This window comes from Phycodurus eques, chromosome 12, assembly GCF_024500275.1.
Source record: "Phycodurus eques isolate BA_2022a chromosome 12, UOR_Pequ_1.1, whole genome shotgun sequence".
Classification (NCBI taxonomy): domain Eukaryota; kingdom Metazoa; phylum Chordata; class Actinopteri; order Syngnathiformes; family Syngnathidae; genus Phycodurus; species Phycodurus eques.
Genome location: NC_084536.1, coordinates 2506095 through 2531866, shown reverse-complemented (window position 1 = coordinate 2531866; position 25772 = coordinate 2506095). Strand labels below are relative to the sequence as shown.

The following is a 25772-nucleotide window of genomic DNA, read 5'->3' as shown; positions in this document are numbered from 1 at the left end:
ACGGGCCTATCGATTAGGAGCCGATCGATACGCCGCTATAGGTTCGTCGATGCGATCGATCGGAGGCGCGCGTCCACGTACGCTGCTCCCGTCATCTAGGCTTGCAGTTTAACGTACACCTTTATCATCGTAAATGTGACTTTTTAGTTCCTCGAAAACGACAACTCGAATCGCACGTTCGGATTTTTTTGTTTACGAAAAGTACAATCCAATCAATATGTATTTGTTTCTTTCAAAACAACGACTTTATTCTCACGAACAGAACTTTTCTCGCAACGTTACTCCATTAATGTTCCGACTCCATCTTGTGGTCTTCCAACTTTATTCTCGTAACCTTGCGATTTTTTTTTATTTTTAATGACTTAACGGTGGTCTGCGAATAGCGAAAATACGCAGATAAATGACACTCGTTATAATTGCATTGAAAAAAAAAAGGTTGTTTTTTTTAACGCCAAAAATGGTTGAACAAGTGAGGGGGAAGCTGCCAACAAGCATTTCCGTGGTTGCCCACCACCCCCCCCCCCCCTCCAAAAAAAGAAACAACAAAAAGAAAACTAAAATAAACGAACTAAAATGGGAAAAAGATAGCAACTTTATTCTTATGACCTGACAGATTTATCATGTAACATTACCACTTTACTCCTTAACCTTATTAATCTTTCCATCTTAAATTTTCCCTCGTAACATTTAGATTTTATTCTTCCAACCTTACGATCTTTTTCGTGAAACGTGAACCTGACTTTTTTTTCACGTAACGTTACGTCATTATTCTTGTCAACGTTGGACCTTTTTTTTCTCACAACGTTACGACTTTTTCCTCGTATTGCTGCGTTATTCACGCAACCTTACCATTTCTTTCTTGGAAACGTACAACTTCTTGACTTCTTCGTAAAATTCCGATTTAAGACTTTATTCTTGTAACCTTGGTAGTTTCGTCTCGTAACCTTGGGATTTTTTTCCTTGTAACATTGCGACTTTTGTTTTTTTCTGGGACTTCTTTCTTGTTAAGTTACGTTATTCTCAAAACATTGTAACTTGTTCCCCATCACATTACGACTTCACTCTCCTAACAGGACTTAATGTGACGCTAGTCGCGTAACCTTCCGATTTTATTTTCATATTCTGACTTTTTTCTTGTAACATTTACAGTTATTCTCGTAACCTTACGACTCAATTCACGTAACTGTGGGACGGTTTCCGTCGTAACATGACAACTCTTTTCTTCGCAACCTTACGACTTTTACCCCGGTAAGCATGACAAGACTATTCTCGCAATCACGACTTTAATTCCGTAACATGACGACAACTTTATTGAAACCGTCCAACTTCCTACGGCATGACGGCTTTTTTTCCCCCCCTTGTGATATTACGACGTCCTTCTGATAAATGTTCCGCTTTGTTCTTTGCGAACTTATGACTTCATTCTCATCAGCGTATGAGTTTTCCCATGGAAGTTAGGACTTTTACTTTTCTCTGGTAACTTTGGGACTTTATTGTTGGAAACTTTGTCCTTTTGAAATTCCAGTTTTTTTACTCCTGCTCGGAATTGATTTCCATAACCTTGCCACATTATTCTGGTAACCTTGGGACTTTGTCCTCGCAATATTCCGACTTTGTTCACAACATGACGACTTGATTCTTGTAAAGTGATTTTTTTTTTTGGCTTCTAACATTGACATTTTTCTCCAAACATGCTGACTTATTTTGGGACGACTGTCAAATGATGACTTTATTCTTTCCATAAAAGCTTTATTGTTCAGGACCTAACGTATTTTCCCCCCGTAGCCTTCTGCCTTTTTTTGGGGGTGAAATATTGAATTCTGTTGTCATCTAAATGTACGCCTTCATCCTTGTAAATTTCTGCTTTCTTACGAAACATTATTATTTTTTCTCTCGCAACCTCTCGACATTTTGCGTGGGAACCATACGACTTTTTGGGTGGTTTTTTTTGTTGTTTTTTTGTTCTGGTGGTGGATTTCCCCGCACGTAACAACACCATTTTCCCCTCATAGCTGCAATTTCCCCTTTCGTCCCCTTCAAAACAAGCCAGCGATTGTTTGCCGCGATTGCCAGGCATCGAAGGAACAAAAAACGAAAAGCCTTCAAACGTCACACGCGAGAAGGCAGCCGGGGAGCGGCGGCGGCGGCGGCGGCGGCGGCGGCGGCGGGAGCGGTGGCGGCGGCGGGAGCGGTGGCGGCGGCGTCGGCTGCTCTCAGCAGCGCAGCACAAGAAACACTCTCGCCCCTCCCCCCTGCCCCCTGCCCCTCCCCCTCCCCGTCTGTCGGCCTCTGTCGAGTTCCGCTGCTAACCTCGCAGCTCCCCGCCCACCTCCCTGCTTTCCGCTGCTGGCGGGGAACACACATACACGTACACACACGCACACACACGCGCCTCTCTTTAGCGCTCCGCTGCGCGCAGACACACACACAAACACAAACACACACACACACACACACACACATTCTGGCTCGCCTGTGTAGCTTCGCACACACAATCGCGCACGCCTCTTTACCGACGGTCACACGCGCACACATACGCACACGCTCCGAGGCGGGCAGGCGGCGTCAATAAAAAGCCCAGCGATGTGAGGAGGCCGCCGGCGCTTCGCTTCGCTTAGCTTCGCTCCCCCCCATCACCCCCCCTTCGCGATTGGGGGAGGGGGGAGCGGCGCCCCTCCGTTATCTGGGGCGGCGGCAGGCTGTGGGATGAATTGAACTCTTTCCAGGCTTGCCGTTATCGCGCGTCACGCGCGCCGCGCACGTCGCGCACGTCGGGCCGAGGCGAGCGCGCGCGCAGGCGCGCGGCAGCCCTCGAACGTCCTCATTAGGACGCCGTTCGCGTTCCTCCCGATTGGGTGGTTTTGTGCGTGTGATGACGTCACCCTTTCGCAACCTGTTGCCTGGCCGGTCGCCATTTTGTGCGGGGACAGCAGCCGGCGGCTTTTCGAATCGCTGCTTGACCTTCAGGCTGCAACTCTTTTGGCTTTCAATAATTATATTTCGATATAATGATGTGAATTTCAACGAACAGTCCAAGTTACAATCCACAGCTCTATGTTTGGTTTCGTGCCATTCAAAATCAATTTCTTGATCGTCACAACGGCGTTAGCTGCGTGTTTCGTTTTCCACATTTTGGAGGATTTTGAAAAAAAATAACACCCAAAAAAGTAGACAATATTCTTCCTAATTGTCCAAATGAACAGGCTTCCTGCCTTCACGTAGCATTTCTTCCAAATTTAAAATGCTGCCCGGAGAAAGCTAAGACATACATCGCGTCGGCAATATTTACTATCTTTTCTGGTAAGATTACAGCTTTTTTTTCCTCGTGAATTGAGGACTTTTTCTTTGTAACATTGGTGTTTATGACCATTTTTTTTTCTCGTAATATTCCAACTTTCCTTGTAACCGTACAACTTTCTTCTCGCAACAACTTTCCGATTGTTTTGTTTTATGAAAAACATGATTTTACTTGTGATGTTTTTTTCTCCTCATATTCTTGTACCCTTATGACTCGTAACATTGCGAACTGTCCCTTGTAAAAGGACTTTTACTCTCGTAACATAATATTTTGCTTTTGTAAAACTACGTAATTTCTCATGGAACATTACAACTTTCCCTCTCATAACATTTTTATTTCTCTCGGGAAAACAAAACTGTTTTTTGTCAGAACTTCTTCTTGGAACATCGCAGCTTTCCTGGTAAACGTCTTTGACTTTTTTTTCTTGGAACATTTTTACATTTGACTTGTAACATTAGAGAATTCTATCAGTGACATTGTAACATTCAATATTTTCTCACTCGGGAAATGTCGTTTTTATCAGAACTTTATGGCCTTTTTCTTGGAACATTACAACTTTTGTCCTTGCTAACATTATGACTTTTCATCATTTAATATATTACAACTTTTCTTGTAAATGTATTACCTTTTTTCCTTGCAACATTTTTCCCATTCCTCGTAACATTCCGAAATTTCTCGCAACATTCCGACATTTCTTCCATAACAATACAACTAAGACCCGTTTTATTGATGAACGCTTCTGTCTCGTAACATTCCGATGTTGTTCTTGTAGCATTCTGACTTTTTTTTAATAGAAAAAAATGACATTTTCCCCCATATTATTTTGTAACATTCTTGTACCTTACGACTGAATTCTGATTTTTGTGGAAAAAAATGAAAAATGAATTTTGTTGCTCAGCGGGCACCCCGTCCTTCTTCTCCTTGTTGTCTTGGCTTGCGTCAAACGAGCTGGCTGACGATTGGACGAGGCAAAGGGCAAACGGCCCCCAGTCAAAGCGGCTAATTGAAGTATTTGATGTGAGGCGCGGCGCTCGCGTGCGGGCTGTGATCTCGCCATTAAGCGAAAGCGTCCAGGGAGGAGGCTGTTTGACGGCTGCGCGCTAATAAACAGGCGGCGGCGCTAGCGGCGGAGGAGGGCTGAGCCGCTGTCGGGCCTTTGCTGAGGTGACAAAGCTCCGCCTTGTTTTGGAGATTCTGCTGCCGCTATTCTGCAACCCCCCCCCACCCCCCCTCTTCTATGTGCGTCATGGCCGGACCTCAACAATGGCTCGGGTTTCTGGTGTCACGCGCACACACACAGAGAAGCACACCAACACAGATGTGACAAATGATAGGGAGGCGAGGCGAGGCGAGGCAGGCTAATAGTAGGCCTCGCGCCTGCCGACATGCCCGTGGGCCGCGGCTGTTAAATTGTATCCAATTACGAAGCATGCCACGATTCGAGGGGGGGGCGAATAATAATTCTTCTCGCATGACGGGGAGATTCGCTTATTTCCTCGGCTTCAGCGGCGCGAGCCGTGAAATGTTGTAGAATCTGTACGCCCTCCTTTTTTTTTTCCTCAAGGAGGTGCTGCGAATGAAGAAAAGTCCGAATTTCTGGAGGACACGGTGCGCAATTTTGTTTCATCAAAATCCAGTTAAGCAGATGTGCAGACAAGAACGAGGCTAGCAGGGCGCGACCCGTAATGATTAGTCATGATTTAAGACCATTACAGCGCTGTTTCTTTTGCATGAATGTGAGGCTTTATTAATAAAGTTTTTGGTAATTTTAGAACCATTACAATCTCATGTGACTGGGGAAAAAGCATATCGTCAAGATGTTAAAAACCGTCAGTCAGCATGCATTCTTCCTCAATGCTGTGGCTTGAGTTTCTAATGACGTTGATCATTTTTATTCTCATCGCAGCATGACTATATCTCATAAAATAATCTTGTAACATTACAACTTTGACCACCTAAAATAAAAATTCTTCATATGGCTTTTTCTTGTAATATTCCATTTCTTTTGACTTTATTCAGCTAACATTACGACTCTTTCTTGAACTACGACTTTCTTCTCACAATTCCCGCAACAGTGACTTTTTGTCACGTAACAACGAGCGTTCATTCTCATAACTTTACGATGTTTTCCTGTAATTTACGACGACGACTTTATTCTTGTCACGTTACGACTTTTCTTGTAATACGCCGATGTTGCTGATGCACTTTTCTTCTCATAACGTTGCAACATTATTCTTGTGTTGTATTTTCACGTATTCGTTTTCCTCGCGTATGCAGCGTACGGCTCGTTCGCTTACTCATCTGGGGAATCTGACCCCCGCATAAGACCACCAACAGGCCACGGGCGGAACAGCAGGTGCCCGACATAAGACTTGACAGTTTGCTCCAAGATACAGAGGAACTGCAGGGGTTTCGACGTCACCAACAATTTTTTGGGTTTGTTGTTAAAAAGAGATACATTTTGGTCGAAAAGAAATAATTGCATTTATTCACTTATTTTTGTTAGTATTTAATGATTATGTTTCATTTTTCTTCAGGTACAGCGCTTTGTTTCAGCTGCGGTTATTTTTTCAAAGTGCTCTATAAATAAAGTGGAGTTGTAACTTTAAGACTCTGTTTTGCTGTCTGCTTATTTCTGAAAATGTCTGTTAAGCGAGCACTTCTGCATTGCCGTCATACTGATGCTTATCACAAAACCTGATAACTTTGTCACGTTAAAACATGAAATTTATCACGTTAAAAAGCAAATGTTATCACGAGACAATGGGAAACTTGTCACTTTATAATGTGAAACGTATCACGTTTTAACACAAAATTGATCACGCTAAAACGTGAACTTTATCACGTTATAACATGATACAGAACTTTGTTCTTTTCTGGTGTGGCGCCAACAAGCTTCCATAGTACCTTGTTTTGGTTTGGTTGCTTGTTTTTTTTGCTTTGTGCTGAACGTGAGCTTCATATATGCCGGCGCTCGAATGAAGTGAAATAAAAAAAAAAAAAAAAAATAAAGAGGACCAATGTCACTTTCAGCATTTTATTGAAAGGGACAGTCAAAGACAAATAAACAATTAAAACACTTGCAAGGAGCACGGAAAAGATGCTAACACTGAACAAACCGTGTGGTCAATGGCCAACTGGAGGTGGAGTCAGAGATCCTGCCATCCCTCACGAGGCCACACCCCTTAAAGGCACACGTCAACAAACAAATACTTCAGTGTGTGTGCGTGCATGTGACTTTCGGCTCAATTATACTTTCAAGACAGTGCTATTTTGTTTTATTAATAATAAAGCACCACACACAAAAAAATGAAAATTGGGGCACTGGAACAGGTTAATGGCATTTCAATTCATTTCAATTTGGGAAATTGAAAGTGACTAAAATCCTGAAGTCAAGGTACTAGTGTGTTCGTAATAGAAAATATATTCAATTTTCGTCGGCACACTCGCCGTTCGGCACACTTTGCAAAGCTGACGCCGTTGAGGGACGGCGGCGTGCAAATGAAATAAACACACCGAGGCGCAGCTTTGTTATGAAACGTCTCTGCTGCTCGTTTGATGGAGTGCAAGTCAAGTCAAGCCAGCGACGGCACGGCGCACCCCCCCCCCCCCCACACACACACACACACACAAAAAAAAAAAAAAAAAAAAGAGAGGATGTGAGTCAGTGTGCGTTTGTGTTGGCCTAAGATGGTGGCCACGCTGCGTTAAAGTGCAAACTCAGTCGCGCGGCGGTGTCACTGACACCCGGCGGGAAAGTTCAACAGCTCGAGGGGGCGAAAAGGGGTCAAGTGTCGGGTCGTGAGTTCAACTGCTCAGGAAGAGGCGAGTGACAGCGCTCACCTCACGCCGTCCCAAAAAAACAACAACAACAAAATGGAGGCCAAATTTAAATGATTATGCCGCCAATCACAGCTGGCCGTCGCTGACACGGGCCGTGAGATGATGGACTAGCAGAGGCTGTTGCTAGGCAGCGCTCGCCACGTGCCGTCATTTACCTTTTCCTCTGGACACCGGCGGACACACAGACGAAAAAAACAGGCTGTTTGTGTTTTTTTGAGTCGTTCATAAGGCCGAGCAGCACGCGGACCGTTTTCTTCGCAGGCACATACAAAAATAGAATGTCCATTTGATGAGACAACATTGTTATAAATACAGTTCAACAAAGAGCAGTCACGTTTTTATATAAAACATACAAAACAACATTTTTGAAGAAATTATTTAAGGAGCCTTGGAAAATTGGAAATGAGCCTCGAATGGCCACTTCAAATCAAAATGGCGGACTTCCCGTGCGTTTTCGGGCATCGGTTCGTGAGACTTTTTGGGAGGGTCGACTCACGATAGACACGACTAGCGAACTTCATCATCTTAAGTGAAAAACTTGCCTTAGGGGTTGGGCGAATGATTTGAATTTTGTGTTTTACGGCGAGGCTGCTTGCTCCGCCCACACGCAAAGACGATAACTAAAATGGTTCGCAATTAACCGTGGTTAACCATCGTCCTAAAAATGGCGGTTGAAATTTGGTAGCAATGGGACAACATCTCCAGGATGAGTCCATTTTTCAAGCGCCCATGGAAATAGTCCAAATGACACTCAAATGCCCAAATGCGACCGGAATGGCCGACTTTTGGGTGCTTCTTCTCAGAACAGACTTGACTCTTTGATTCGATTTTGCTGAGTGAAATTGGCTTCAAGCGGGGTAGCCAAAATGATTCGTAAACAGCTGCGTGAAATGGATGAAACCAATGTCAGACTTCCTTGTGTCTTTTCTCGATACTGCAAATGTATACGTACATGCCCTAAAAAAATGTTAAACAAAACAATCAGCTTGCATTCCGAAAACTCTTAACTGTCTTCTCAATGGCAATGAATCTACAAGGGAACATTTGTAACATACACGTGACATAATTTCATGTAAAAATTGAAAGAATCATCAGGATTTTTGGAGCACTTTGAGATCCCAAGAAGTGTCACACATACGCCAAATAGGAATGTGATACGAATTAAACTGTGACTTGTGTTCTGAGCCATTGCAGGGCAGATGAAAACAAAAGTATTTTTTGTTGTCGTTTTTGGGACGAAAAAAAAAAAAAAAGAAATTTGGAGCTACACGGCTTTCAGTGGACACCGAACCATTTTATGTGTTAAAGTAAACAAAGGGAAAAACACACACGTCCACTTGATTAAGTCTTTTCCGTGTCGTAAGGTCCGGACGTTCATCGGGATCTGCTGACAACCTCGGCTAACGACCGTCATGTTTTCAGCCAATCGTCGTCAATAAAGGTCCAATTTCGTCGAGCCGAGTCTGACAGAAGCGCGCGGTGGCTAAATTAGCCGTTATCCTTTGAATTACGCTGATGTCAATATCCAGCGTCAACACGAGGCTTCTTCGAAATCAGAAGCCTCGTGGAAACGTTAGCCATCGTTACGCTAACAATCAAGCGCTTGTTGATAAAGTGGGGAACACGCAAACTGACAATTGGGATGAATTGGAGCATTTGCGCCCCCACGTGGGAGACAATCTAGCAAAGGGCTGATTGGGGGACATCTCCTGTGGTTTGGGGTGTTCCAAGGAGGGTTTTTATTTGTTTTTCTTCCTCTCGTTTCCCCCCCCCCCCCCCCAATGTTGTGACCAATGAAGTTATCAGTTCGTCGAGTGTCTTCCATCTCTTCTTCTTTTTTCCCCTCAGTGTGAATGAATGCCTTGTGACACGACGCTGCCTCTCCAGGTTCGTCTCAGTACTTTGACAGATATCATTCTGTGCGCGATGCGCTGCGTTGGTCATCTGCCACACGTTTGAAAAAGTGGGGAAAAAAACAAAAACGGGTGTGAAGAACCATTCGGAAGGACCGGCGGGATCAGGATCACGGGTTGAAGCACGGTACCGTGATTGCTATTGCGTTTGTGGAATAAGAATTAAACAGATGAATTCATCAATTTTCATCTATGTCAGCCATGTTGGGCAACATAAAATTTGGGTTCAAACCAAAATGTTTCTGAGGTTAATTCCCCTTTTACAGGAGCATTTGGAGACAGCTCATAGAAATCGGCAAAGAAGAAGAAGAAGAATGTTCAAAATGGATGCGTGTACTCCGCTTGAGAAAACGAAGCGCGCGACTTGGCCGCAACCAGCGGAGGCGCTGCTTATTCCCTCTCGAGCAGAGTTCAGCGCATTCAGAGATGCTCCCCAAAATCGACTAATGGTTCGGTGAGTTTTTCCCCGTTCTTTTGGAAACGAGAATTTTAGTCCAATGCTCATCTGTAGTTACAAAACAATATTGCTTTAAAAAAACAATGCTAAATGGACATGCGTGTTTTGGGTGTCAGAAGGCAGAAACAAATCCTGTCCAAGGCAGGAAAGGCGAATGTTGGTTTCCCGCTGAGCAGCGGCTCATGTATAAATAAGCGAGGGAAGTCGCGGTGCCGCAGAATACGGCAATTATGCGTGCGCCAGCGAGCGGCACGCGCCGCCGCTTGAAAAAGGCCTGCTTTTCCACCTCGTCTCCTGCAGAGAGGTGAAAAGGTAATTGCGACTTGTTATGATTGCCTTTCAGCGTTTTTTCCCCCCCCTCCCCCCTCCATCTTGGTGCTGTGCCAAAAGTGCGGATTGAGGGAGTCCCGGGGGCAGCGATGAGGAATGTTTTAAGACCTCGGGGATGCAGCGGAAGCCTTTTTAACACCGCACCGCAAGGATCGTTTTGGGTTTTTTTTGGTCCCGAGCTTGCGGAATTGCAGGCGGCCCTGCTCAGTATGTGTGCGCGCGCGTCTTTAGGATATTAAATAGTAAAGGATGGGGATTAATAATGGAACCTGACAGCTCATCTCCGGCTTCTATCTGCCTGACTTTCCCCCCGATCTTGCCTTCCATTCTCTGCCAACCTCCTTTGCCTCCCGCTCGCTTTCTAATCCAGCGCATTTCTCTTTGTCAGGAAGCCGCGTCCTCCTCCCGCCCGTCCTGGCCGTCTCGGTCTCCCTCAGGGCCCTCGGTCTTTCAGGGTCATGTTTGGAGCGTAGAAGAGCGTGTCGTCGTCGTCGCTCAGGTCGGCCGAGTCGGCTCGGGCGTAGCGCACGGTCCCGGCGTGGTACTCGCCGATCCGCGTCCCGTCACACAGCCGCGACCGCAGAGCGAGCTGAGAGACACAAAAAGGTCACGATCACTGGAGGCCGCGCGACTCGACGGCTCGATATCCGACGCCGCTTTTGGCACCGGGCGCTCGGGTTTCCGCTGCAAAAGAGTACGGCGAGGAAGGAGGAAAACCACGTCAGAGTCGAAAGGAGACATCAATGTTGGCTCTTGAATTTACCTCTGGCGGCAAGGAGACACATTTTATTTAAAAGGAGATTAAGGGCAATGAGAAAATCTCGGTTACGTGTAGCAAACGGGAGACTGAGTACAATTTCGTACTGCAGCGTCCACAGCTCATCTGGGCTTAGGGCAGTCGGTTTTCTGCTTGAAAATAGTACTGCAAAATAAAGCAAAAAAGAAAAAACTTCAGCAAATCGAAGGCATCAGGCGAAATGAGACACACAACAAAGACATTATTTAAGAGGAGAAAAAGGGCAGCGGGAAAACCTCCGTTTTGCGCCACAAAGGAGAGACTGTGCGTCGTAATACTGCAGAATCCAGAGTTAAGGCACAGCAACAATCACTGGCCATCGAAATCGGCATTTTCACACATTTTTATTATCGGCTCACTGGCCCGTGTGTAAGCTATCGATGCGGAAATGGGCGGGGCTGAAGTCGATCCGTCTTTTGACGTTGCCTCGAGAGGCGCGAGGCTCACCAAATCGAACACGCCGATAATTTGGAGGAAGCCGGCAACCGCGACCATGTTTTGTTTGATTCAACTCATCCCAAGTGTGTCGCGTTAGGACGCATCTGCCTGTGTAACATTTCCTTTCAAACTTGGGACGACACACCCCCAAAATCAAGTGACAAGTGTGCTGGAACCACCCAAAAGCGAGGAACCGAAGAGTTGAAAGGAGTCTCGTCAAAGGTGATGCGGCATGACTCCTTCTTGTGACTGGCGAACAAGTCGGCCACTAGATCGGTCGGAATCTTTCAGCCATAATTCTCAGATTTGATCAATCAAATTGTCTGTGCTCATTAATACATTTGCATTGACTCCTCCCCGAACACACAAAACGGACGACGCCGCGATTCAACCACGGCTGCGCGCCGTCAGCAGATCGGCGTCGACATCTTTTTGCGCAAGCAAGCAAGTTTGGGCCTCTTCTTGCACGCTCGAACCTTGAGCAAATCTGTAATTCACTATCTGAGATCTCAGTAAAAAAAATAGCAATCTTAGTCAATTCCAACCGCCCACTATTTGGGATCGTAACAAATCAGTTGGCATTTTCACAAATTTTCGGAACGTAAGGAATCGGGGCAGGCCGCAGGTCGGAGTCGAGCCGAGAATTCCTACGCCTTCCGATGTCGTATCGGCTGTAATGACGCCGGCAACCGGAGTGTGGCGTTCAACGCTCGAGAATAAGCGCCGACGTCGCAGCGCGTCGAATGATCTTGATAGGCCAAAGCTGCAACTGCCGTGTGAACGCAGCCTTTGGCAACGCAGCGCGAGAAGGACTCTTGAATTCTCAACGGTCTGGAAAGATCCACTTGAACGGTTCCCCGGCCATCGTCAGCCACAAGATCAATATTTGGACGGGCGCGCCCACACGCACACGCACACACGCAGTTCGTAGTGAAGAGGAAAATGTACATTCATCCTAAACGAAACATTCTTCTTTAAAAACGCCGTAATAGACTGACTTCTTTTGAATGTTCCCATCAGCAGTAAAAAGCCTCGCAAAGGCTATTCTTTGCATTCTTTGCACGCACGCACCAACCGATAGGCGCCATGCGCCAGTTGGTCGCCAGGTGACTCATCCACTGAACGCCTCTTGGAAACGGCTAGCAAAGGTAATTACCCCGACTGTTCACACGCCGACATTCAAGAGCGACCCGCCGAGCCCATTTCAACTCTGTGGCTAACCGCAACAGCAGGACCTACGAGGCACGACGACAGTCTCTCCGATGAACTCAAGTGTGGGTTATTAAGACTTTCCTGTTTTTTTACGATAAGTATGTGCTAAACGCGTAGTTGCTCCACAAAGGTGGGTACGTCTGTGTGTATATTTGTCTTTCTCAGTCCTTGCAGTTTCTCCGAATTTTACTGTCTTACTTTACTGCCAATGAAATGACACTTATGGAAGTACATAAGAATCTGAAATGATATTCATTGTATCAGCGCGTATTGTCGGGTCCTCTTCGCCGCAAATGAAACGCGACATCATCCTAAAGCGTTAACAGCCCCAATTTGTAAAGTCCGCTGCTGGGAGGCTACGTTTCAATCAGCGTTGATTCGTTTGACCAGATGGAGAATGCGCTTTGAACTCAGTGGCAGGGCCAGTGAAATTAACAATGACAGCAGGTCTTTTTTATTTTTTATTTTTAAATGCATTTTTAGATTGTGTTAAAAGCGGGTTCATGTTTTGGTCGCTATTTGTCGGTTGTTTAGCTGTAAGTTTTGTTCAATTTTGATGCAAATCCGGATAAAGTTGCGGCTCGTAATCCCCCCCCGTCTTTTTTGGCGCCCCTATGACGTAATGGAACATTCAACTTCAGTCCACCTCCAAACTGTAACGTACGTCCATTTTTAACTTTGGTGGTCTTTTGTTCGCAAGGAAGTAGCGTGCTAACAAAGGATGCTAACAAACAATTGGGTCTTGGCTCTGTGCTATTCTAGTTCCTTACTGAGGGACCAGAGTATCAAGCATGACGTCGTTTTGTTTTGTTCCTTCATCGTCTTTCGGGGACTCCTGGATTGCTGTCCTATTATTAGAGCCTGAGCAAGCAGTGCCAACACTCTTGAAATGACTCACAAAAGAAATCACCCTGTTGAGGCTTTTCAGAGTCTCAAACACACGGCAACATTTTCGGAGCCCACTCAGCAGCCCCCAAGCAAGTTATCAAAAATTCACTAGACTCTTAATAGACATGAAACAAGAGGGCACACAAAATAGCTTCAATGCCGTGAAATGCAAGGAAAGTCGGCCATTTTGAATTGAAGTGTACCATCCGCCCGCTGTTGGGCATTTTGTTGAAAAACATGTTACCTTATAATATATAGAGCTATCTACTAGTTGCCACAAAGTCAATATCTAATGAGACACTAAAATGACTTTGTAAGATGTTTATTGATTCAATGTTGCCATTCCACAGTTGTGACAAAGAATTCTAACGCAGTCTTTACATCTCCGAACGACCTCCCTACTTCTTGTTTTATCATCGTACCGGTTCCTGTTTAGATGACGGCTGCATTCACGAAACTATGACACAAATGGGCGATGGAGAAAAGCTGAACTTTGTGAGCAAGTCACTTCTTACGAAACAAAAAGTTGCGGAAAGAAGTCGCTGTTACGACTCCTGAGATGGTAAAGTGGAAACGAGACATAAACGCGACAATCAAAAGAAGCAACAAGAACATCCGGTATCTTGGTTTTGAGGTCAAAAGAAAAATCTACATAATAATATACAACAGCTGAAATATTTTCTCTTTAAAAAAAAAAAAAAAAGTGGGACATCAGAAATTGGTCTTCTTGTTACGAAATGCCGAAAATTGCAACAGTAACAGTTGGAATGATTATGCAATCAGAACACCAATGGCATTTGTTAGAGGATGTTTAAATGCCACTGGAAGTTACGCATACACCATACTCGTTTTTTTGTTCTTTTCGTGCTGTTTCATGATAACCGCATTCGCGCAAACGAGACAACGACCTTGCCGTACTGCCAAAAGCATATCGTTGGGCCTATCGTCCGCTAGCTTAAGGGCTCCTCAAGCGCGCTGAAGAAAGCACTAAACGGACGAGTCAAAGCGCAGTGAAGGTTCAACTTCACTCCGGGTTTGTGGTTTGAATAATTCACATTACATGGCACATCGGTTGGCTGACATTTAGACCGTCCAAAAAGGGCCTAATTACAAATTAACCCTCTTATCTTGCAAATTGAGCAGCCACTATTTTTGATATCGCTGCTACGCAACCAGAGACAACAAAGGAGGCATCGTTATTGTTCCCTTCTGAGAATCGTCACGGCCCAAACAACCGCAAACACGTGGCCTACTTTTGGAAGGCGATGATGGTCGCTTGTGGCTGACGGTGAACCCGAGAGTGTTTCGCAATGCCCTTAGTCAGCTGCAAAATGACCCAAAAGAGGTTGGAACTCACTTTTTTTTTTTTTTTTTTTTTTTTAGAAAGACGCTCGTGTCGTCGTTTGTGTGGACAAAAACAAAGAGGATGCGCCCGCAGGCAAATGTCGTCAAGGCGAGGTGAGGGTTGTACAATCTACTGTTAGAACAACAGCCCCAGAGAAATATTCTTTATTTTGCATACTAACCCGCGTCGCAATTATATTAGTTGCTTACCACATGCAACATTTGCATTGATGAGAAAACGGAGGGAGAAATGCTGCGTGGTTGTCATGTCGACGGACGACTTTGCCGCCATAGGTCACTTTCAAAAGATGGGAGGGGATCCTCTCTCCAACGCAACCATCCTAGTAGACACGCTAACGATGGACAACAAGCACCTGGATTCCGTCCAAAAGGAGACTGAGGCAGCAAAGTCAAGACTTTGGAATACTCTTAATACGACAGCATCCCGAGCGAAAACGCGGAATTATCATTTGCAGCAGTGTCTCCTCTCATGGCTTCATCTTGACTCAAACTAAAGTCAAACTATTCGGAGAGTTTGTTCGTGTGTTAGTTAGCAGGCTACGACCTGCTTCGCTACGGATGACATAAGACAACGTCACCTTCACACTTTTTAACCCGGGGCGGGTAGACAGTCCCATCGAGACTCTAACAGACAAAAAAAGCGGGGGAATAAAAACTGATTTGTGTTTGTTTGTCCATCCATTTGTTAGCAAGCAGGCATCGTTTTTTTTTTTGTTCCTTTCTATCCTCAAACTTTACAACGAGGGGTTCGGAATCGCAGGCTTAACGCGCAATGCGACAAACAGTTCTCACAAGACAGAGACTGCGACGACTGATATAACGAATGACGCCTCGCTTAAGCTTTGGTGGTTCCTCGGTTGTTCCTGATCATCCTCACCAATTTCCTTTCATCTGCGGGTGATAGTTTGGGTCTTCTTCCAAACGGTGGCGAAATGGTGAAAGATTCAAATTACTTAAAGAGTCCTCCTCCTCTAGAAATGGCTACAAATGACTCAATCTAAAGTTCTCCATCTTAGATCTTCACAGAGGTCATTGGGGTTTCCCCATTCTGAGTGTCGGTCAATCCGACGAGCTCTTTCAAACGAGTCTTTTCTATGCTGGAAAAGAAGCTACCGCCCGTCTGCGGTGGCTCGGTCTTGTCAAGTGAATGTAATCGACCCTTCAGCACCACATACCAAAAGATTTTGGTGAATGTATGCCTGTGACTGACTGGCGACAAGTCCAGGGTGTGCCCCGCCTCTCAGCTACAGTCCAGCCGCAACTCTATAGAACTTGGATAGTGAATGGTTGCAAATAAATTAAGCTGTGTAGAATTTCGACACTGGTTGGAAGATTCCAACCTCCAAAAAGGTGAAAAATGGTCCAAATAAAACATTAATGGAGGCAAAATGCCTAGGATGATTGTATGGAAACTTGAGGACCACAACTGCTCTTGAGGGTCATTCGGTGACCGCATCGATATCACGTGTCGGGGTACCGTATCGAGGCTGTAATATGAAATCAAACGATACGATTCATTGCGATAGCGGCGGGGGTGTAAATGTGGCCCCAGTGTCGTGGTGGAATGTTTGCAGTTAGCCAATTTGAAAGAATGTGAAGCTGCCTGGAAAGGAACGTGAAGGCTGGATTTAGGCGGCAGAGCGACAACGAGGAAGGCGGAAAGCGAGCTAGCGAGAGAGCCGGCGGCTGCTACGAGGACTGATAGCGTGTGTGAGGGGGCGGGGGGAAGGGTGTTGAGCTGGCGATGAGGTGTCTGATGAAAGCGCAGATTCGTTGCGCCGAGGAAGGAATGTTTCGACGCTCTCACAAGCGCCCACCCCCGCCGTCACCACCTCCCCGTCGCCCGTACGCCCCCCGCGCCCTCCCCCTTGCCGCCGCCAATCTCGCACCTGATGTGAGGGGGGCTGCTGGGAGTCGCATGCCAAGATGAATAACAACCGGCTGTTAGTCACGAACGCACACGGAGCCTGTCTGACTGGCAGTGCCGCGTGCACGCGTGCGGGCGCGCCGTCGCCAATTTCCGTGCCCTCGTTCCCTGACACAAACATCCTTTTCTCCGTGATTTACGAAGGCGCCGTGATTCCATTTCATTCGTGTTGTCGTCTTTCCCTTGCGCCCCCGCTCGCCACGCCGAAACATTGACATTTGCGTTGAAGGTCATAGCGCACATTCCTCTCTTCCAGTTTGTGCTCATGACCGCTTATCAGCCTGGCTGGCGCTACTGACTGGGTGACAATGCGTGTGTGCGCTCCAAACGAAGACAAGAGACTACTTTATCCCTCGCCTCTCGTGGTTCGATATTAGCTCCGGCTCATATCCGCAAATACTGTCAATGTTGCTAGATTGAGACGAATCAGTGGGGAGCGGTATTGATTGCGGTGTTTATTGAAGTGCAGCCCACGACGGTTCAAATGTGCAAACATCCTCTGTCATAACATGTTCGCCCAAAATTGAGGCCAGTTACTTTTCTTACTCACCAGCACAAACTTAAGAGTGACAATGTACAACCAAGTTGACGCTGTAGGTCTCTGTAGTTGCCATGACGAACGAGGTTCGCTCGCTTCTGCTTCAAAATGGAAAACCACGCTGCCTTGAAGGCATCGAACAACAATGAAGAACAATGAGGGTCTCCTGTTTTTTGTTTTTTTTTAACCAGGAGGAAACGTGGACTTTGCTGCAGCAAAGTGGAGACTGCAGCAAGATTTTATTCCATTTTTGTTTTGTTTTTGTAGTTTTGAAAAAAGATTTCTGAATACTGTTAAAAATAAACATTTTAGCAAAAAAAAGAAAAAAGAAAAAAACGGCCATTTTTGAAAACAACAACAAAAAAAATCTAAATTCCTCAATTTTTGGAACATTTCCCCCCCCCCCATAACAGTTCATCAAAAATATTTTTTTTCTTGATAAATGATAAGTTTCATGGGGAAAAAAAACAAACCTTTTTTCTGGTTAAAACAAAAACAATCTCAAATGTGTAGCAAAGGGGAGACTGCGTGTCCAGAGTTGAGAAACAGCAACAGGCTAAGCTAATGTTAGCGCGCGTTTCCATCCACCCATTATCGATGCTGATGCTCGCCAGTCACTCGCAGGCCACATCGAGACAGACGACGTTTTACAGTCACACTTACGCCGTCACTGAGTTGGAATTGAACCCACGCAGCCTGCACTGACGTTGGGTGGGCAACAGTGACTCATCAGTGACCTAGCGTGTGGGTTTATTTTTGTCTTTTCCACCCGGGGGGAAATGAACTGATATTTTGACAGCGATACTGATAATATCACAACACGATGATTTTGTGATAAGAAAACAATTGGATGAAAAACACTACCACATAAAGCTAATATGAACAATTTTGTATGTTTGTCAAACACAGCACAAAAAAAAAGCAATTTAGTTCCAGAACAGAGAAGACAAAATGATTTCTTATTTGTTTTCCCCCCATACTCATCACCTTAAGTTTATATTTTTATTGTTTAAGCAGAATTACACAGGATGTAGTACACGTAATAAAACACATTTCCATTGTTCGTTTGGATGAGCAGAGAGGACAGTTCATGGAGGACAATGCAAGGGGTTCTCGGTTTGCGACGGCACGCATACACAGCGTTTTGAGCTTATGAATGCTGCCCATTGAAGTATTTTGCGCATCGGTGTAAGAATACAAAGTCACGTGGCACACGAAGACACGCTCAGTTACCAATGTCAAACAATCAAAAGATTGTTTGACATTGGGTTAAGTGTTTTGTTTTGTTTTTTTCCAAATAGCTATTCTAATTTTGACTTCACTACTGCATTTGTGAGGTAAATAATAGACTAACCAATCCATCTATCTTCCGCCTATCTGGTATCAGGCTTTATAAAAGTTATGAACAAAAGTGGTGACCAAGGGCAGCCTCGGTGGAATCCAACCCTCACTTAAAACAAATCCGACTTCCTGCCAACAATGCGGACCAAACTGTGACACCGGTCGTAGAGGGACCAAACGGCCCGTATCGGGTGGTCGGGTACGCCAAAATCCCAGAGCACCCACCGCAGGACTCCGGAGGGACACATTCAAACGCCTTCTTCAAGTCCACAAAACACATGTAGACCAGTGGGCCAAATTCCCGTGCACCCTCCAGCACCCTACCTGAGGGAGTACAGCTGGTGCCCTTGTGGTCAATGACCAGGGCAAACAAAAACACACATTGCTCCTCCTGAATCGGAGGTCCGACTTCAAATAGACCTGACCAGGGAGGCGAGGGTCTGTCATCCCCTAAATAGACTTTTGGGTTACTTCGTCACTATAGGAGTGGAACTCTTTGTCGTAAACCGCGGACCTCCTCAACTGAGAGGCGCATCAAGTTAAAACAAAAAAACGGAAAGTAAAAATGGCCGTAAAACGAGCATACTTGTACATGGGACAGCCACAGTATTGATATTTAAAACTTGAATATTGATGCTGTATCGCAAGAGAAAAACAATACACCGCAATATCGACATTTTGCCCAAGCCCGACCATAGCAGCTTGGCCTACTTGGAACCTCTGACTAAACTGTTCCCTGGTAGTACCTCCTTTTGAGTCAATAGCGAGTGGGCACCGTGGAGTGGAAAAGGCTCATCTGCAGCGGACGAGCAACACATTCTCAGACCGGCAAAATGTCTCTTAATAGTGATTCCTAAGGTATCCGTGATTGTTAAAGCACTGCAAAGCAATCCACAAAATACACTGCGTGATTTGCAATACCAGCTTGACACGTACCTGCATACCGGTGGGACTCAGCAGGCTCCGCCATTCCCGATCCAGCCCGAAGACGAAGGCGTTGGCCAAGCCGTGCAGTGGCGCGGAGAGCACGTGCAACAGGGTGAGGGAGAAGGACGGAGCCAGCGGGTAGAGGGCGTTATGGAGCCTGGCGGAACAGAGCGGCACACGGTTGAATTTTCAAATCGCGGTTTCGCCTAACAGTTACCATGTCGACGTGAGTTCATCAACTTTTAGCAAAGATGGCGGAAACAGCCCCCCGCCATAAAAAAAAAAAAAAAAAAAGCCACATCGAAAGCACCCATCGCAATGAGACGTGCCGAAAAAACACCAAGGAGACTGATTGTCTGATTGTCTCATTGTTTAATCCAAGAGGGGACAAACGGAGTGCTGCAGCAAAGTGGAGACGATGGAGAAAATACTGCAACAGAGGTAATGCCAGACTATCTTGTTATCTTTAAATGGTACAATGACCATCCATCAACAGCAACAAAGAACAAGGGTCTCTGTACTTTATCCAAGAGGGGACAAAGGGTAGCGAGTATATTGACAGCTACATCAAAGTGGAGACAGTGGAGTGTAATACTGCAGTATGACAATTTGCTGTTTTTTGCTACGGCTGCACAATATTTGGAAAGAAAATGACACTGCCCTTTTTTTTCTTTTAAACCCTGATATATTCGGATGTGGAAAAAAAAACAGAATAATATATTTGTGACGTGAGAACCAAAGTATGCCGAGTCATTTGTATGAAGACAACCTGTATTTAAGTGCAGCAAAAGATTGAGCAGGCAACAGTCCAGCCAGACAAGAAGTTATACTTATATACAGTTATACTGGATAGTCATTAGCACTTTGCTAACACAATTCATTGTTTTTTTTAAATCAATCTGTTATTTTAAATGTTTCACCATATGTATTAGCATTTCTATATTTGAGTGCATTATTTTAAACAACATGTTTTTTTTGTCTACAGCTTCCAAGTTTGTCCCTTCACAAAGTTAGCTTGTGTGTTTTTATCTGGATAATTTCTAGAAGCGTTGCCTCAAAAGTTACAATGACAAATCTGCTCGACCATATTATGTCAGTAGTTGTGGGAAACAGTACCGAACAAAAACAACATTTATCCAAGAGACTAAGGGCAGCGCAAAGATGTACCGCTCCATCAAAAAGGAGACTGTGGAGTGCAATACTGCAGCGTTCACAGCGTAGGCTAACATTAGCATGGGTTTATATTCGTCAATCCTGAATGTTGAGATAAGCCCATGGAGCCCGTGTGAAAAAGCACCGAGCGCGAGGGTGACACATGGACCGGAAGGACGGACGACGAGTGAGTGACGGAGCCAGAAGGAAGGGTGAAAACGAGAGGTAGCGAGAGCGGGCGGCAAAAACGGGGGAGGGAGGGGCGGAGAGCCGGAAGAAAACGGGGGAGGGTGAAAAGGAGCGAGGCGAGCTTTATATCAGCGTTTAAGAGCCCATTAGGCAGCGCGAGACGTCTGGGCTGACACATTCTTGGCTGCCGCCTCGACAGCGCGCGGCACTTTACGAGGGCGGCCAGAAGCGGAGAGGCGGAAAAGTGGCAGAGCGCTCCGTTCCGTCTCCTGTCCGCCGCTGATCCCGTCCAAATCCTCACGTCCTCTCCTTATTTGCGTCCCCGTCACCCCGCTCGTATCGCCGATTTGTCGTGATTCGACGTGTCACCCTGCTCAAGGTTGCTCCGTCTCGTCGGGAACACATTCGAAGGACGCTGGCCGGCAATTGACCCCGGATTAACCTCGTATTAGTCCTCCTCGCCGGGTTAGCGTGTCCCTAATGTTTTTTTTATTGATCTATTAACCGGGGGAATCAAAGTGTACGCCGCTCACGGCGATTTCGGTGCGAAAATAAGCGGCCGCCGCAGTTGACCTCGGCGCTCGGAAAGTCATCCCCGGGCTGTCGGTGTGCCGCCTGGGAGGAATGCTCGAGCTCGCTCATCCGTGGAAAAACAACACGCGTTCGAGTTCTATTATGAGACGCTGCAGCGACTCTATCACTGACACGTTCTCCTCATATTTATTTGCGGTACCCTCTCAAGCGCGAACCCAAATACAGCCAGGAATACGTAAAAACAAACAAACAAACTTACATTTAAGAAAACATTGTAAATGTATTGGAACAGACACAAAAAACTGAAAAGCGTAACATGTATAGAAAGTAATGTACGTATTATAGTGTCTGTCAACATGCATGTGCCTTTAAAAGGCAGGGCCAAGTGATGACGTCGGCTACTGCGTGTCAGTGTCTGGGCGTGAGCTGTGGCAAACAGCAACAACCTGCGTGAGTGTGCTCATCTGTTTCACATTACGATGGACGCCCGCATACTCGCGGTCCGGCATCCCGGATTGACTTATTGAAACATTTTTTTCCTTCAAATTTGTCTTTTTTTTGGGGGGGGTGGCAACCCCGAAAATGCTTATTTAATAATTATTCACGGTCCGGCCTGGTCCTTTGGAAACTATGGCTCTCCTTTCCCACACGCACGGTCGTCACAGTTAGCATACCGTCAAAACCCAGCAAGGTTGCTTCATCTCGAAAAACGTAAGATCACGCGAACTGCAACAGAATCACCTCTTAGCGTGATGTTGTGCACAACAACAAACTTCAAGAATCACGGTGAACTAGTGGTTAAACATGTCACCGTTTTCATATAGACGAGAAAAAATATCTGGTAGTACCTGCTTTTAACCTCTGAACACACTCGTGTTACAATGACGAATCTGTTTGGAACCCGGAATAGTGTCTGCGAGTTTGAACATTGGACGCATCGCATCATACTACAGCCTCCGCCCTCTTTTTTTACCCATTTCCAGCCATGTTTTCTCAATTATTATAATGACGAATCTGCTCGGCCAATGAGCGATCAGCAGTGATTTGCGTTCCTAAAATAAGACCTTGTATCTTAAAGTGATCGCCGATCGAAATGACAAATACATTTCATTTTACCACTACTGACCTGTACTACTGAAATAGAGTGGTAGATATTTATAATTTACTCCTATAAATTAAAAAAAACCAACATTTTTTAGACCATAATTTGATAAGACTATCGCCATGTTTTAGCGTGTGCAAAGCATTCTGGGAATGACGACGTCGACTGGCTGTTGTAAAATAGTTACGTTGCTGCTCTCTGCGGCGCTAACATAGCCATTTGCGAACAACTTATTGTCAGCGAAACGAGTTAAAAATGCCATACTGCGCCGCTTTTGGATGCAATTTCCAATCGAGACGGAATGCAAAAAAAAAGGAGGTAAGCATTCATAGCTTTCCCAAAGAGAGAAAGTTGAGGAAACGCTGGGAGCATGCGGTCCGAAGAGTTGAGCTGCCCAAAGATCCGCGGCTGTGTTCTCGCCACTCCGGCTCAGATTCTTTCTTTTGGAATCTTTCCTCACAAGGAGCCCGAACGGCCGCGCGCGACATGCGAAAGCCGAGCAAAAAGACGCGCAAGACAGGAGGCGGGCGCTGGCCACGTCGCTCGATCAGGAGCTACAAATACGCCACCGAATAGGAGTTTCTTCACACCCGTCATCTTCATCCTCATTTCTTGTGTCTTCCTCACTCGCCGCATTTCCCTGATCACACTCTGGCAAGAACTGAGATGGCTGAACAGCGTTCATCGCTGCCAGGGGCTGCTACTGTGGCTACTGCTAAAAACTGCGGGCGTCGGGCACATTTGACGTGACTACCCAGAATGCACCGCCACGAAAAAACAACGCCGGCCTATGTTGAAGTTACGATTTCTAAAAATATATAAATCTGGAAATGATTATTGAAAGTTGTATCTTATTGTTATGTTACTCAAGTCGAAAGAGATCATATATACAAAACGTGTCATTGCAATCAGAGTCTTTTTGTCGTGCTGAAAATTTTGAAAAAAGTCAAAACTGTCGTCAAATAAGTACCGTACATAAGATATTTTCACAAGAAATAGGATGGATCAATTCACTCGGTAAGATTTAGCTTTTTTTTTTTTTTTGCAGTGAAGACGACGTTAAACAAACAATGGATGAAAACGAGGATTTCCAGTATAGTATTTTATACAAGAGGAGACTGCGGGCACCTAACACTGTAGCATCCAGAGAGCAGGCGTTTGTATTCTTTGTCAATTTTGGCCACGCATCCTCAAATGTTCCAATTATGAATCTGCTGGATCCCAAGAAGGCCCAGGCTGACCATCCACGTCCACGCCAACTACAACGAGTAGCTGCTGTTGACAGTTGAAACACGTCAGTACAGCTGCTCCTCGGTTTACGAAGGATGGCAACCATGAAGCCCCTTTGTAAAAAACAATCCCCAATAAATGTCAGCATTACTTAAGTCTTTTATTTCGTCTTAGTTGTATTTGTGCTTTGTTGAGTTCTCTCGTGTTTGACTGGAACCACACACGCAAAAAAAAAAAAAAAAAAAAAAAATCAAGACAGAACTGCAGGTGAACGAGCGCAGAAGATGATTATGTAGATTTCTTCGTAAATCTGCTTATAATCCTCTCTTATCCTCTTTTGCGGCAGAAGGTTGGAAGGTTTATTTTCTATTAATCTGTCGCCACTTACCTTCCAAAACTTGTGACGGGGAGAAGAGAGAGTGCCTCCCACCCACGCGGGTTCAGCAACAGGTTGAAAAGCGGCCTAGCGAGCCGCATCCGACCTGCCGACCCGAGGGCGGCCGTGTCAAGTCTTAAGGGTCTTAACGCGCCGCCTAATGAAAGCGGCGGCGGCCCGGCTGGGAGCGCAGCGGCGGCGCCGCGTGTTTTCTGGGTTAGCCTTAACCGCTGTATCTCGAGAGGAGCGGCGCAGCTGCTGCTCACATTCATTTCACTTCCCATTAAAGGCAAAATAAATCAGCAGTCCCCACACAACCTGCTGGACAAACACACACACACACACACAAAAGGTCTGTGTGTGCGAGAGGGTCACATGCATCGAGAATGTCAGGTGGAGAGGAAAAGACCGTGAATGTGCATTTGTGTGTGCGCTTCTCTGAACAGCACAGCGGTGAGAGCAAGCTAGCGTGTGTGTGTGTGTGTGTGTGTGCGTGCGTGTGTGCGTGTGCGTGCGTGTGTGAGGCGGCTATTTCTGGCATCTCATTTTTCCCCCCCCTCCTGCTGCCGCAAAGAAACGCGATCGGCGTCCGGGAAACGAGAGCTGGCAGCAAGCAATCATCTGCCTGCCTGCCACACACAGACACACATACACACACACACACAAAGGAGCGCAGCAGCGAGCAACATGCACCATGGCAACGGAACAGCCGCAATTAGAGGCAAAGAGCCTTTCCCCTCCATCGAGGGAGAGCGAAATGAAAGGAAGAAAGAGCGGGCGAGCGAGCTAGCAGGGGGGAGAGAGAGAGAGAGAGAGAGAGAGAGAGAGAGAGAGAGAGAAAGAGAGAGAGAGAGAGACGGGCGGGCGGGCGGTGGCGGTGAGACGAGTGTCAGAGAAACAGCGCTGCACAGGAAGAAGGGGGGCGGGGGGGAGAAAACACGAGAGGTGAGAACGTGCAAGAGCGAGGCTGAGAAAGGAGAATGACGAGGGCCCTCGAGAGAGCGACGGCGCTGAGCGGCCCCGGGGGGGGGGGGGAGGTTAAAGCGAGGAGCGAGGCCGAGCCGAGGCGACAAGAAGGAGAAGAACGAGAAGGAGACAGCCAGGGACGAGCGATATCAAAAAAGACAGATTGCGAGACACGAGCGCGACAAACCGGGAGATTACGGGCGAAACGCGACAGAGGCGCGTGCGGCGCGTTCTCCCGTCGGGGCCGACCTAATGAAAGATGAATGAGGGAGGCAGTGGTGGGAAGTGTGTCTGCGGGCGATGCCAGGCCAGGCCGATGTGTGTATAAATGTGTGCGGAAGTGTGCGCGCGTGCAGTCGAGCGCGCCTCAAACTTGGCCGGCAGGTGTCGGACAACGAGGCACGCGATCATCTGAGACCGATCGCCGCTTTTTAATCTCACGCCGGCTCGCGGGAAGTCAAATTAACGGCGCCTCGAAGGCAGCTCAACGGGTACTTCATCGATCATGTCGACCTCCGGCCCGCCCGCCCGATTTGGTGCAAAAGCCTACAAAAGTTCTAAAGGGGACGGAAAGATTGGTCCGTACCAATACTACGCAATGGGCGACAGAATTGTTGGGAACAGAATGGGATCCTCACGACTAAAGCGGTACACACGCGAAGAGAATCGGGCTGTTTCGTCTGTATAACTTTTGCGATTCTGACTTTTAGTACCCTCAAAGCAAATATCGAGTTTTGAAACTTTGTACTTTTTGTGCAAGAGTGCCTCCCGCTTGGCTAGGAGGTGTCGGACAACGAGGACGGCGTGGCACGCGTCGGAGACTGCTCGCCTGAGAGCGATCGCGGACTTTTAATCGCACGCCGGCTCACAGGAAGTCAAACGAAGCCGCGGTGCCTCGAAGGTCGCTCGAGAAACCCCTCATCGATCGTGTCAGTCTCTCGCCTGCCTGT

The 25772-nt window shown here is 46.4% G+C and overlaps 1 protein-coding gene across 4 annotated transcripts in view; it reads right to left on the bottom strand.

Moving 5' to 3' along the window:
* Window positions 1–25772, bottom strand: part of si:dkey-100n23.5 — a 101591-nt gene that overhangs the window by 10925 nt on the left and 64894 nt on the right. For 3 of the 4 annotated variants that reach the window (XM_061692860.1, XM_061692861.1, XM_061692862.1), the window contains 2 exons: window positions 19283–19430; window positions 6943–10430 (listed from right to left, as the gene is read on the bottom strand). In XM_061692860.1, coding sequence (XP_061548844.1) covers window positions 10275–10430; window positions 19283–19430 — 304 coding nt within the window. In that variant the 3' untranslated portion in view covers window positions 6943–10274. Of the gene's footprint in view, window positions 1–6942; window positions 10431–19282; window positions 19431–25772 lie in introns of those variants that run through there. The other variant, XR_009769609.1, reaches the window with a different exon arrangement.